Source organism: Myotis nattereri (genome assembly GCF_964212035.1).
Source record: "Myotis nattereri genome assembly, chromosome: 4".
Taxonomy (NCBI): Eukaryota; Metazoa; Chordata; class Mammalia; order Chiroptera; family Vespertilionidae; genus Myotis; species Myotis nattereri.
In genome coordinates, this window is record NC_138079.1 from 14,881,953 (window position 1) to 14,897,412 (window position 15,460).

Here is a 15,460-nt window from a genome sequence, read left to right on the forward strand (position 1 = left end):
CCAGGCTGCCAGAGGAATGTCTGACTGCCAGCTTAGGCCCAATCCCCCAGGGAACTGGCCTAAGCCAGCAGGTGAACATCCCCCAAGGGGTCCAAGACTGCGAGAGGGTACAGGCCGGGTTGAGGGGCCCACCCCGACCCAAGTGCATGAATTTTTGTGCACCAGGCCTCTAGTCATAGAATAATTATGAAGGGTCCTTATAAAGTGCTGTCATTTAGTGTGATACAACTCCAGCCTGCTCTGTTTATCAAAGAGAGCCTTAGACACTAACAGAAGAGAGTCTGAAACCTTTGGAAGGTGGCATTAGTAGCGATCAATACAAAGGCAAATAATGCAATTTTTAGAAATTATTTCTAAATTTCAATATCTAAATACTAATATCTAATATTCTATATCACTTTGTAAGGTACATAAATGTTGGATCATTATGCTGAATACCTAAAACTAATATAATACTATATGGCAGTAGATAGATAGATAGATAGACAGATGATAGATATAGATATACAATTATTTCTAAATAACAAATATTTTATTATCCTTGGATACTTGTTGTTCTGGGGCAATAAAACTTGACTAGTAACATAAATATACCCAAACACAAATTACCTGGAGTTCATTTTGGCTTTCTTTATTTTTAATCCAGATCTTGCCTTGAGTCTGTGGATCAATTAACAAAGGATAGCGAGATGCCTTTGTGACAATAATTCCGTTCTGAATGGATAAATCGTCATTTGGTAGGCCTTGGAGGTTCCATTCACTAATTGTAGGAGCATCAATCAACATCTCGTTGAGATTCAGATTGTCAGCAAATGGAATCTCTCGGGCTTTCATTTCCTTCTGCCAGTCATTTAACATCAGATTGCGAAATTCTTGGTTAAATGGACCGGAATAAGACAGAAAAGCCGTGGCCAACAATACATCTCCTAAAATGGAAAACAAACACCACTGAAATACTTTATGATCAAACATGTACTTGTGTAGAATATTAAAAATAAAAAAATAAAAACACCATTCTTTTAAACTAAATTCCAGAAACCAAACTGTAACCACATGTTGCTGTGTCTTGATGAATAAGCAGTAGTTTGGTTTACTGTTAAACAGGGTCCAAATGGTCCACCAAGGATTGGCTGCTATAATCAAGCCCTGGAGAATTTTTACTCTTGTTGGATTTGGGAGGATGACTTCTGAGCTTAAGATACAAAGCTCAGAAGACAGAGCCTCTATTCAAAGTGACTTTGATCAATATCATCTTTCATTCTTAAGAGTCCTGATAATAAGATGTTTAAAGGTCATTAACAAATCTAATATGGACTGCATAGATGTCAGACCAATATTCATTCTTCTGAAACACTGCAGACTCACTCTCTCTCTTCTCTTTCTCTCTCTCTCTCTCTCTCTCTCTCTCTCTCTCTCTCTCTCTCTCTCTTTCACACACACACACACACACACACACACACACACACACGTAGAACTTTAAAGTAATAGAGTTTGTATTTTGATTAAAGCTTAAATTTGCTAACTCCCTATCACAGTCAACACATAACCTCATTAACACAGGAATTTACATACCTACAAGTCTTTTAGTTTGTGCAGCAAACTCTTTACTCTGCTCTGTCCATCTTTCTTTTTCTCCTGCCAAGCCACCAATCAGTGCAGAGGCAGTCTGCATCTTACGTCTGCATCGCTCAGCATCTTCAAGCAAGGTCTAAAAAAGGTCGACACCAGGAGAGAACCTTTTAGATAAATACAGCCTCTGGCTAGAAAATGCAACTTAAAACATTATATATGATCTGCATTTCTGAGACATGTGAGCCATTCATTTCCTGGAAAGCCTAAGATTCAGTTCCCGTGTGCCTGTGTCTGCCTAAGCCTCTCTTTAGGGAACTTGAATGGATTTCTCATGTGGGGCCCTGAGCCAATTGTCAGACCTTCCCTAGACGTGAACAACTGAGAAACCATGGAAATTTGTATCATTTGTGATTTCTGTAAAAGAAAATCAGAAATGAAATACAAGCATGCATGCTAATATCATAAATCACACAAAAACCATAAAGAAATACATACTGGTATACTTATTTTAAAATTAGAAAAATCTCTGATGTTAAAGTTCCAGCATCATTATCGCTTTATCTACACTACATGTCCTTTCACATCAGGTGAAACTTGAGATTATCTTCAGATTGTGGGGTTCTGAAGCTCGTTCTCAAACTCCAGCCACACTTGACTCAGCAGGTCCCTCCCTGCTGCTCCTTGTGTCAATAAAGTCCTTTAACCAGACTTCCACATACTATTGCCATTGGATGCTTAGTTATTAAAAACAATTGGTTCTGACTCTCTATGTTTAAGAGACAACTGTTAATTCTACTTGTAAAAATGTATACTTATAAAGTAATGATAGATATAAAGATTTAGCTGTGTAACCAGTCCCTAGAAGTTCATGTATAATATTTATATATATTTATATAATACTTATATATATATTTAGCATTTACAGTTGACCCTTGAACAAAGTGAGGGTGGGGGAAACCAACTCCCTGAAAAGTTGAATATTCATAATAACTTCTGAATCCCCAAAAACTTAATTACTAATAGCCTATTGTAGACTGAAAGTCATACTGATAACATAAAGTCAACACATATTTTGTATGTTAGATGTTATCCTATATAATAAAGGCATAGTATGCAAATTGTCCCCTCAACCAGGAGTCCATCTGGGAGTTCGACCAGGAGGTGGGGCCAGCCTGGGGAAGGGAGGGAGGCCCTGGGCAGCAGTGACAGGCAACTCGGGGAAGGGAGGGAGTACCTGGCCGGCAGCCGGCAGCCTCTAGGGACCCTATCAGTGCACGAATTTCATGCACTGGGCCTCTAATGTGTGTATAAATATATATTCTTACAATAAAGTAAGCTAGAGAAACTGTTATTAAGAAAATCATAAAGAGACAATAATTTACAGCATTATGTGTATTTATTGAAAAAACCATATATAAGGGGACCCACGTATTTCAAACACATGGTATTCAAGGGTCAACTGTATATGCTAAATATCAAACAATAGAGGATTATTTAAATAGATTATGGTATGTTGTGAATAAGAATACACTTAAGCCATTAAAAATAATCTCATAAAAATGTGTAATAATCATATGTCATTAAGTTAAAAATTCCATTTATAAAGCAGTATGTACTGAATTATCTATTACAGTTTTAAATAAATTTAAAATACATATAATTCGAGGCATATGTTCAAATATGAAGAGATAAAGAGCAAAATATTCCTAGTGTCCTCTCCAGGTTACCTATGTGTATTTTCTATAAGGAACATGAATTGCTTTTGTAGTAATAACACAGTACAGTGCTTTACAAAAGCATGATCTTTATTCACACCCTGCCTAAAAGATTGTTTCAAACATTAAATAAGATAAAGTGGGAGGATCTGATTTGAAAAACATGAGAAAAAAAATGCTACATAAGATGCAGTTATCCTCCCCATTACAGGGAAACTCAGAATGTTCACGTTCCAGAGCCGACTCCTATTTTGGCTAAACGCCCTGACGTCTCACCAATGGTCCTGAAGGGTCTGTTAGAAACAACATCAAGCCTGAGTGAGGGATGATGTGCTGTGTTTGCATTTGTATAAACTCGATGAAGCCTTGATCTAAACCAAACCTCTGCAGACAGAAAGCTAGAAAGGAATGAGGGATTGCCACAGCCGTGAAGTGTGACAGTCCCTCCCACGCCAGGGGGCAGTCACCTGCTTTTCCGTCATGGCCTGTTCGTACTCAGCCTGCACCACATCCAGCTCTGCCTGCTTGTCGTCCAGCTCCGCCTGGGCCTTCTGCAGGTCCTGCATGGCCACGACGTAGCGATTCTCCTGCACCACCAGGTTGGCCTGCACAGGACACACAGCAGGTGTGGGGTGGCAGCAAAGCAAACATCCAGCACTTCAGAGACTGAGAACACTCAGTCATGTCTCCTGGTTAACCTGCTCTTTGTTCCACCCTTAGGGTCTTTTCAAATTGTGCTAAGTCAAGACCAAATCTTCCTGTGAACTTGACATAAATGTTCACAAGCAGAAAATTAGAACTCATTAGAATAGGAGTCAGCCATTTTTCCCATATTTTATGCTTCCGGGGCCAAAAGGTAAAATCAAGGCCACCAATGTCTGTGTCAACCCTGTCGCTTTTAGAGAATTCTTGACACAAGACCTTGAACATTATCATGGGATTCTGTGCTATAGTTTTCTGTATTTCTTTCTCTTTTTTTTTTCTTTTTTCTTTTTGAAGTTGACAATGTATAGGAAACTACCAACAGCCCACATGGGCTTAGTTCCCTTACAGAAAGTCTGTGCCTAAAGGCTCACACCGTTCTGATTGGTGCAGGATTACAGAGAAGAAAGAAACAGCTTGTGTGCAGCCTTTCTGTCACTTGCTGTCCCCATGGATCTGAGTACAATAATACCAAAGGCTGAAAACTCTTGGACTGTGTGAAAAGTCAAGACCCAGTTGACCTAGAGACCCCTCACAGGCACGTATCATGCAGCTCTACCCAGAAGGCTTACCTTCAGAGGCAACACTTCTCTGTTTATAGAAAAAAAGGACGCCATGGCTTTGGTCCAGGAGCAAAGACCGGCCACATTCCCACATACACGTTTAGCAGTTTCGATGTTGTAGTCTGCCATTTCAAAGTAAGGACCCAAAAATTCTATCACTTCTTCATTGATTGTGTCTTTTGGGAATTGCTATGGGGAAAAGGCGTAAAATTAAGTCAAATGCTTCCTGTCATGAAGTCATATTCACATTATGCTCACAATGCTATTGAACACTGAAATGGAAGAATGATGTCGTATTTTGTCGATATTTTAGGATATTAGACAAAAGTCCTAAAGGTGAAAGCAGAGTAAGCAATCACAACAAAGAAGTCAAAATATACTTTGTCTTCTATGGACAAGATATACCAACCCTAAATAAATTTTCTGCGATTCAAGGAAAAGGAAAGTGTTTCAGTGATGAACACTAAAATGGTTATTAGAATTTCAGAAGCAATAAAATTTTCATGTCATTAATCCTAAATAGGTAAATTACAAACCTGTAAAATCAACAATGGAAAACAAATACACCAAGAGATATTTAGCCTAAGGACATATATATTTAGCATTCAGCAGCAACTAAATCCTTAATACATTCAGACAGAGGTTCTATTAACTTGCCTGAAATGTGCAGATAATAACTTAGACATTAGGCCTTGAGGGTGATGAATTAATTTTTAATCATAGGACTATCAAGAATATGAAAGAATTGTTATCTTCTTGAGGAATAAAATATTTTAAATAGTAGCAGAAATGCATCAAGAATACCTTCTTACATCAAGAGAAAATACTGATCAAACAAGGACTTTGGACCTTTTAAAAGGGGTGTTTGATCATCTAAAAGAGGATGATTAAATGTTTTTCAAGTAGAAAAAAAAATTGGTGCCTAAATAACTCAGTGAAACAAGCCTTCACAGAAGAAATGTTAATGTGGGATAAAACACAATCTCATTCAGACCTGTTTGAACACAAGTTTCTCATATTTTAATTGTCTGGGATAAGTCTGTGTGGCCCACTAGTTTCATAAGCTACTTATTGTTATAGCTGCTGTAAGATAATGTAGCCACAGTAGCCACTGGCAATGCTGAATTAAAAACTGAATGAAAGATAGTGCTAAAGTTATCACTTGGGAGGTGGATGTGGGTTGAGTATTCCCAATTAATTGTCTCAAGATCTAAATATGACAGATAAAACTTCTAGAAAAAAAAACTCAGAAGCATTTATTCTGCCTTAGAGGTGGACAAAGATTTCCTAAACAGAGTACAGAGAGCACTTAAGGAAAATATTGAAAAATTGGACTACATTCCTAGTAAAGTTAAGAACGTCTGCTTATCAAAATACACTATTAATGGAATGAGCAACTAAGGTAGAAAGTGGGAGAAGATAGTTGCAAACATATAAATGATAAATTACTCATATTTTATATATGAAGAAATTCTACAAAGTGATAAAAATTTGAACGACCAACCTGTAGGTTCTGTAAAAAGTTCCCTGCAGTCATCAGTTTTAAAGATTCCTGCCAGGAAGGAATTGTACAGCTTTTTTCTGGGTCAATTTTCACTGCATTGACTCTCCTTTGAAACAGCAGCAGCACACAATCCATGATCCTCATGATGAGGTGAGGGGGCCGGCCCAGCGTGCGGACGGTGGCAATGTCCGAAGGCTTGATGGTCTGGGGGAGGAAAGGAGGTTAGCATCCAGTCTCAGATGAGAAAGTGCGGACAAGCCTTTCATCTCTAAATGCTACGATTCTGACAGAGGAAAAGAAGCATTTTTAAACAGATGCAGTCATGGGGGCTAGATGCGAATTTAATCCCAAACAAACCCAAAAGTTCCAATGCTGAGCGGATAAGGAGTTGTGACTTCCCTAAAACTGTACAGACCACTCAGTGTCAGAAAACAGAAGAGTGTAATCTGAAAGAAAAAAAGAAGAATCGTCAGCACTTATGCAGACACCAGGGACCCTCCATCAGGAAAACGCCAGTATTTGCGGTGCTTTTTGACGCATTAGTTATGTAGGTCAAGAACCTGCCTCTCTCTCTCTTAAGTAACTCTGACTTGTCACAGTGGACTGACACTAGCAGGTAGCCCCGGGGCTGACAGATTAAATAATTAGAGGTTTCTTAGCTGGAAACTGACCTTTAAGTGACAGAACTTGAGCAATAAGGATTTCACTAAGCTGTTAGAAAAGTTCTGTTCCATTTCCAGTACAGAGATTCTTATGGCATAAATTATTTAATCGTCACATAGAATCATTTTGGTTGATAGTAACTGGCTCTCTCTCTCTCTTAAACTCTTTTTGGAATAAGTAGTGGTAAATATTAAATATAAAAATCAGATATGGTACACTCTCTAAACAAATAGTGTACATCCATTCCTCCCAGATCTTGAAAACCTTCCATCTTATCTGCATCTGCATCCCTCCTGCCAAAGAAGATACCCAATGACCTTCTCATCAAAGCTAATGATCTTTTCTCCAAGGACTAAGAAAGAAAATAAAACCACTAAACTTGATAAGCAGGAATGTAACTATATGCTTTGAAAAGATTTGTTTCAATAGACTAGTATTTGTGAAAGCTAGACAGCAGGAAGTGAAGAAGAATTGGGGGGGGGGGGCGGGAACAACATCAGAGATGGCAGATCGATCTTTCTTTGAGATGTGTGGCTATAAAAGAAAGGAGAGAAACATAATAGCAGCCAATGGGAAATGCAGGGTCAAATTAAAGTTATATAATCCTTAAGAGCTGAACATGCTTATTTTACTTTAGCTTTAGAAAGGGGAATTTTCAAACAGAGTTGTGCAAGATGATTTTTATTAATTTCTTTCAATGGTTCTGTCTCCATCTTTTTGCCTCTTTGGGAGCTTTTGAAATCTTGAAATATGGTACTACCAGTGTATACAAAGAAAGTTCCAGGTACATCCAAAATCTAACATTTTGGCATCATAAATCGATATATGAATTAGATCTTGCCTTCTCTTTTATCTCTCCAACTTTTCACATTGCACTTATATTTGACATGCCTTTCCTTGCTGCTTCACTATTCCACCATGCACTGTCTTCCTTACAAAAACAATATGTAATCATATACGTGTTTTCTGATGGTCTTAGGCGACTCCTTGTGAAAGGGTCGTTTGACCCCCAATGGGGTCGCGAACCACAGGTTGGCGACCCACAGGTTGAGAACCGCTGGCTTAAAGACTTAACTTGGATCAAAAAGTTCCAGAAATGTTCCCGAAATGTACTAAGGAACTTGTAAAAAAGTAACAATTACATTATCAAATAATGGCGCATGCTCAGTTGAGGTTATGTAACTTGAATTAGCAGTAGACACATAGCAGCTTTTCCCTTTCTCCAGCAGCTTTTTAGGGCAAGAATCAATAACATAAGGTAGTAAATGAGTAAGACTGAAGTAAAAGAAATCTTAAATTGAGCCCCCAAAAATCTTAAATTGAGACTTCAAAACTGGACCAACCCTTTAGGGTATGGTCTAGTTCAGTGGCCGGCAAACTCAGTCAACAGAGCCAAATATCAACAGTACTTCTTCAAAATAGACTCGCCCAGCCCGAAAACCGACCTCTGCGCATGGGCCACGAAGTTTCAATCGCACTGTACGTGCGCCCACACGTGGTATTTTATGAAAGAGCCACACTCAAGGGGCCAAAGAGCCGCATGTGGGTCACGAGCTGCAGTTTGCCGACCACGGGTCTAGTTCATTAAACTCATCATATTTACTCAGAATCCAACCTCCTTTCTAATTGCACTATTTGTTATTGCCACACAATTGAATCAAATATTTGTGTTGGAAGCCTGCTCAAACTCTGACATTAATGAGCTACTTTAGATCAGTAGTTTGTCATATGGATAATTCATAGATAAACTCAGAGAATGTTACGGCTTACAGACCCACTCCTGTGTCCTCAAGAAATGAGTGAGGAAATGATATTTGAGCAATTTTATATGTCTTTCCCAATGTCACATAGCTTATTGGTAACAGTGAACATGAGAACCGAGGACTCCTGACTGCCATGCTATGGCACTGCCCGTCAATCAATCATGAGTGAGGAAAAGAGATAGGAAGTAGCACATGCAAAATATATAAAGAGCTAGTAACATCTCCAAGCAAAAAAAATATTACTTGAAGTTGTTCCCATGGAGAGCACTTTGGTCTGAAGCATTTCCTGTTGTTACTCGTCTTTTCTTAGTTTTCCTCCTTCGCCCTATGCTTGACATCTGTTCTGTCGCACATTTACCTGCAGGGCGGCTTCTGCTTCTTCTAACGCTGGTTTGGCTGCTTCCAGTTTCTCTTCTGCAATGGCTTTGTCCTTAGAGATGCCGTCTACAATGGCTTGTGCTTTGTCCTTTACCTTCTGTACCTCAGCCTTCACCTTCTCGGCAGCCTGTGCCTTCATCGTCACTTCTTTTAAGACCTAATTCAATATACAACGAACAAACAAAAAAGCCTCGTCAAAAATTAGACCCAGCTGAAAGGGCACATTTTTGCCTTGGTTTCTTGATTTTGTCCACTTATATAATTTTTCATACATAAAACTAAGAGTATTCTATGGTAGTGGAAATAAGTATTTTTCACTTTCGTGGCTATAACTTAGCGACTTGCATATATATATATATATATATATATATATATATATATATATATATATAATTAACATTTGTGAACCAGGAATTGAAAATAAATGTGGTACACATGTGAATGTCCACCCACCGTGTCGGCTTTATAGTTTGCCACTTGTAGCTCCTTTTCTTTCACTTCCAGTTCTTTGCTCAGAGCTGCAACAGACTCTGAAGCTTCTTTTAGCTTTTTCAATCCAGTATTCATTCTGAGATTGAAAATCCAAGAAAGCAATGTTAATTTTGTGGTAGCTGGCCACATTTTCCAAGTGGCCACTACTATATTATAGATAGTAATGGCCATATTTGAAGACTGAGTATACATACAAACAGCAAATCCAGCAGGGCTTGATAAAAAGGGATGGGTCCAGGCTTGATTCCAGCCTAAAGCCATTGGTGTGTTTTCCACAGACTGTGTGAGAACCTGCTAAAAATATTCTGTATGCCCGGCCAGTGTGGCTCAATGGTTGAGCATCGACCTATGAACCAGGAGGTCACAGTTCAATTTCCAGTCATGGCACATGCCCTAGTTGCAGGCTAGATCCCCAATAGGATCTAGGCAGCAAGGCAGCTGATCAATGATTCTCTCTTTATCATTGATGTTTCTCTCTCTCTCTCTCCCACTCTCTTCCTCTCTGAAATCAATAAAACATATATTTTTTAAATATTCTGCCTAACATGAGGAACATCAGTGGATCTAGCATTTGTATCCTACATGAAATGTGTTTAATAAAGTTTAGTTAAATGACAATAGACTTCAAATGTTTGAAGGCCTATCATGGAGGAAGGAGAATCAATGACTTCCACTTTTTGAAAGAGACCAATGAGCCCTAGCTGGCTTGGCTCAGTGGATAAAGCATCAGCCTATGAACTGATAGGTCCAGGGTTTGATTCCAGTCAAGGGCACATGCCCAGGCTGTGGGCTCAATCCCCAATAGGGGGCTGCAAGAGGTAAGCAATCAATGATTTTCTCTCATCATTGATGTTTCTATCTCTCTCACTCCCTCGCTCAAATCAATAAAAATATTTTTAAAAAGGAGACCAATGAGGTTAAAAGCAGAAAGATTTAGGATCAAGAGGAGAAATGAATTTAAAATCATCAGAACAACATCATGAAGGGACTAGCTACCTGCCTGAGCCTGAATTAATACATCTTAAAGACTGGAGCCCTCAGAGTTATTTAGTATAATCACTCACCCAGGTGTTCCTCATGTAACAACCCTGGCTTATTCTGTCCATATTCAGGCAGAAGATGTAAGTGTTCAGAAAAGAATAAGTAGAGAATGAAATATGGAACAAACGTCAGCAAAGTAGTTATTCACTTATATACAGTGACTATAAGCAGGAAACAGAGTATCCTAGATACTCAGAAAGGATAGCAAGAGAGGGGGGAGGGGATGTCTGGGTCCTCAGCTTCCTTCCAGGTCTAATATTTCTATAATTATGTCAGTCAATATTAGACAAAGTGGTAGGCCACACAGACACTTGGCAACATTTTTTCCTATTGGGCAAGAATAAAGCCCCTAGCAGCCATAAACTTTGAACAGGCTTGAGAGAAGGTTTTCTCAACCCTAGCACTGTTGGCACTTGGTGCTGAACAATTCTTTGATGTAGAGGTTGTCCCATGCACTGAAGGATGTCTAGCAGCAGCCCTGACCTTCACTTATTTGATGCCAGGAGGACTGCTCCACGCCCCCATCACTGGAGTTTTAACAAACAAAATTGCCCACTAGGAGTAAATTTGCCCTCGTTGAGAGTGACTGCTGTAAAATAACTCCATATTTGAACTTCACACTTACCTGTTGGCCAGAGTTTGCACTTCCACATGCTTCTCTCTGTATATGAACTTGTAGCCCTGAATGAAGGACAGGTATGACTTGGGAGTCACATGGGTAGAACGTCGGAATCGCTGGAAATAATCAACACACTTCTCAGCTACCCCATCCTGGAAGGAGCCCATGCACTGGACCACTTCCTTCTTGGTTTCCAGACTGCAGTCAATATCATAGGAAGAAAGGAAGTGTTCAGACACTAGAAAGAAAGAATAGAGATGACAGCACGGGAAATATGAACATGAATTGCCATGGTAAAAGTTAACTGGCTATTTTTTTAAGACTTAGTTATTTCTTAGGACTTCATACCATTTTTAGCCCTAACCAAGTAGGTATAAGTCAGCATTTTTGGTCCCACGCCTATGACATCAATAATTTTATTTTCCTTTTCATGTATAAAACTATCACAGACTTTAAATCTATCATCACGCTTTGTTTTCTGGTACTTATGCAAAGAAGTCTCTTCTACACAGCTGCAGCTCCTGGTCAGCAACCAGCCTGTTGTATGGTTTACATAAGGACAAAAGTGGTACAAATAGCTCAGAAATCAGTGCCCACTTGGTACTCATATTTAACAATTTCATTTTTTTTTTACTCAGAACCTGTCAAATCCTTAATTCCCTCACACTCTGACTGCATTTGGCTGTGGATTGTTCATCACTAATTTTTTTTTAATCCCTGGGCCAATTTGTTCTTAAATGTAGCAGCTAGTCATTTGCAGTCAATTCTAATTTGCAGCATCATTTTAAAATGTTTGGGTAAAACCTCCTGTTGTTCACTTTTATCTTCCCAACAGTGCCAAACACAGGGCCAGTTCTAAGACAGCATTTCCTAGTATAAGAATAGGCCACCAAGTCAGAGCTAATCAATCACACATACATATTAAGTGTCTGCTACACACCCACCACTGTGAGGTGCCATGGAATAAAAGAGGAGGGTGACACTTGGTCTCAACCCCAAGGAACTTTAAAGGGTTTCATGTAATGCAGTTAAATCTTATCATAACCATTTTTATGAATCTTAGAAAAGATGGCCTATGGATTTACTTTAAAAAAAAAACTTAAAATATTGAATAACATACGTAAGAGCTGCAAAAAGAAATGCGGCCAATAAAAAGGAAAATAAAGAGAAGGAATGAAGTGAACAAACCTATCAGGTGATAGTTGGCAAAGAAATAAAAGTGGCATCTTTTCACCAATAGTAACTGATCACTAAATTAATGTGGTCATTGTGGAGCACCATCTACATCTATGCAAGTAACAGAGACTGCTTATCAGTGGGAGATAGATGAGAGGCAGGTAAAGAGGAGGAGAGACCATTAGAAAGCTTTTGGGTTTTCCAGGTAGTGGCAGTGATTGCTTGGCCTCAGATATCAGTGAAGGAGAGAAAGAGTTGAGTAGATTCCACCAATATTTAGAAGATAAAGTTGACATGACTAGAGATCTCTGATTCCAGTTTAAGGGATGATGGTGGGACCTCCTGGGAGAGAGAGGTCAGAAGAGAACCAGTTCCGTTTCAAACATATTGAGTTTAAGGATCCTGTGAAACATCCATGACAGTGCGTCAAGTAGACAGTGAAGTGCACTGATTTCAAGCCAGAGGAGAGACCACACAGGAAATAAAATTGATGAGGCATATTACGTCAGAGGCTGTGCATGAGCCTGCTGGGAGGAGAATCTGGAGTGAAGAAACAAGTCTGTCTTGCCCTCCCACATGCCTGGCTCAATACACTCAATAAACACGTTCTGAATAAGTGAACAAAAATAGATGCATGCATGAAGGTCAGAACACTTGCAAGGAACTAAGGACACAGAAATGTAAGTTTCCCTGACCATGTAATCTTGGCTTGAGTTGATCCATGAGATTTAAAACTATGGGACATATGGCCTATGGATTTTTTGTTTATTTGTGAGAAATAAACAAAGGTAGAATCAATAAGACCCCTGTCTTGTGAAAGAAGGGATGATCAAAACATGGACTTGGCAGAAAGGGCTCCATATTTAAATTAAATTATCTTAATTATGGTGTATTATTGTGATTATCATCTGAAATTATTTTTGTTAATAATAGTACCTTACATGATACTTTACAAAGTACTTGCATACTAATGATTATATCTCATAGTAAACTTTAATACAGCATAGCTCTTAAATACTGTCATTTTGTGCACTGCATTCATATCCGACTTCAAGGAATTTTTAAGTTTACACTTAGTTGTATTTACATTTTAATAGGACTTAAATTTTACATCACTGGCCTTTTCTCAACCATTATATGACAAAAGAGGAAACTGTACAGTTGTCCTTCAAATATATTAAAATCACACATTGGAAAACCATAATTTTCAGTAGTAGTATCTTAAGAACAAAACTTCCCCAGTGTATAAGAGTTTGTTTAAAATATAGATATGGCTTCTGGTCAAAATATTGATGCTACTGTTTTCTTATGCCTCTGACAAGTCCCTCAGTTCATCATCCCAGTTTCCCCTCCTATAAAAGACAGGAGACACGCTAATGAGTCATTCTCTCACTGGGTACCACAGAGCTGGAGAGCAGGTGAGGAAGACAGGAGTGAGGTGGGGTGAAAGAGGAGGCTCCAGAATGCTTCCTCCTCTCCACTTTTCACTGTTTTACCTACTATGGCTACCTGTGAGGTTTTACTGGGATAGAAGACTGTTCTTGATTGTAATTAGTATTAAAATACAATAATCAGAGAAAAAGTTTGACAGCCACTGCCATTGAATCAGGGTTCCCCTGAGGTTCTGATGCAGTAGGTCAGAGGTGAAACATAAGTATCTCCACCACCTAAAATATCCACAGATAATTTGTCATCAAAAGCTTGGAAAGACCTTGAACTAAATGAGTGCTCTCTAATATCTCCTTTCCTACTTTTATGTTCAATCTATTCACAGAGTAAAAGGAGCATTAATGTCCCATAGGATGGACAACTAGACAGAAGCAGCAGCAGCAGGGGCCCCAGCCACAGAACACTCTGGTTATCATCCTTTTCTAAGGACAGACACCGTCAGAGGATTGCTGGATAATGATTTCCAATTTAATATCCAGCACTGCAGCCACAAAAAGAAACATCCATGAGACAATTGGCTTAAACTACTCATAGGTTGGCCAATCCACCGATGAAGGAACAGAAATGCTATCAAATTAAAAATCTTAGTGGCTTCCTGTGACATTCCAGAGCCTGCCTGCGACCCACTTGAGACATAGTTTCAAACTAGAACACTGTCCATTAACCCAAAGGGGTACAGGCTGGAGATCACACACACACACACACACACACACACACACACACACACACACAACCACGCTTTGGGAAAAATTAGAAAATTTGTCCTCTAACCTTGAACAAAGTGACTTTTGACTCAATCCAGTACAGTAACAGCGCACAGCACAGAATATGAACAAACACTGGAAACCGGACACTTCGACATAAGACTTCCCACCACACTAACCAGCAATTAAGGCGTCCTTCGGCCATCGGCTGAACCAGTCAACAGTGCATCCTGAAATCAGGGCAGGGAACTTCAAAGCTCGATTTCGAAATTTCTCCCCCACCGGCGAAAAGCAGAGCACAATGTGGAGATTCTGCCGGACCCGACTCATGAAGTACTCATACAGGTTCTCGTTGGTCGGAGGACATCTGGGGTGTTCTCTTTTCATGACTGGTATGAGATCACTGTTAATTTCATCAACTTCATCACGAGCAAATAGGTTGGAGACCTGAAAAGAGTGCAGACATTCAAATTCAGTACAGACCTATGAAAACAGATGGAAACGGGTAGCTCGATTTGTACAATGTCTTTCTTCCATGTGTGTCTTTAAACTCACCTTTAGGAAATTAACCAACAGCCTTCAAGATGAGATACACCACTTTTTAAAATACACGAGCGATTCTATTATTCACTACAAAGTCATAGCCTGTTCTTATAACCTCCCTCTTCTGTTTTTTCATTTTTCACTTGGAGCACTCATTGAGGTTTTAAATGGATAGCTCCACATTTTGGGAGTTTTATTCTCCAAAAACCCAATAGAAAAAGCCATTCTTTATACTGATCACCTAGCCCCCAATAATAGCACTTATTCAAAACTCTCATGCAAGGAAATACAGACAGCAATAAAGTTGGAGGGAATCTGAAGAGACAAAATACATGAACAATAAATGAGCGCCTACCTCACCCGATGATAAAACGTTGTTCATATATTCCAAAAATGACTCGTCCTTAATCTCACTGTCCGTGAAAATAAAAGTGATTCCTTTGCCTTGCTGGCCAGCTGTTCTATACAAAATTTTCAGGTCTTCCATCAGATTTGATGTGTTGTAGGATCTAAGGAAACATTGTCATTGTGTCATTAGTTAAATTATTTTGATGTGAAGGAAAGATCCTTAAAACA

At 39.1% G+C, this 15,460-nt stretch overlaps 1 protein-coding gene across 1 annotated transcript in view; it reads right to left on the bottom strand.

Annotated features, from left to right (window-relative positions):
* Window positions 1-15,460, bottom strand: part of DNAH5 (dynein axonemal heavy chain 5) — a 221,782-nt gene that overhangs the window by 40,055 nt on the left and 166,267 nt on the right. Inside the window, exons 54-63 of the mRNA XM_081090544.1 lie at window positions 15,240-15,393; window positions 14,521-14,788; window positions 11,019-11,250; window positions 9,314-9,428; window positions 8,841-9,017; window positions 6,057-6,260; window positions 4,562-4,741; window positions 3,755-3,892; window positions 1,573-1,708; window positions 610-926 (exon numbers count right to left, since the gene is read on the bottom strand). Of these exons, the coding sequence (XP_080946670.1) occupies window positions 610-926; window positions 1,573-1,708; window positions 3,755-3,892; window positions 4,562-4,741; window positions 6,057-6,260; window positions 8,841-9,017; window positions 9,314-9,428; window positions 11,019-11,250; window positions 14,521-14,788; window positions 15,240-15,393 (1,921 nt within the window). The remainder of the gene's footprint in view (window positions 1-609; window positions 927-1,572; window positions 1,709-3,754; window positions 3,893-4,561; window positions 4,742-6,056; window positions 6,261-8,840; window positions 9,018-9,313; window positions 9,429-11,018; window positions 11,251-14,520; window positions 14,789-15,239; window positions 15,394-15,460) is intronic.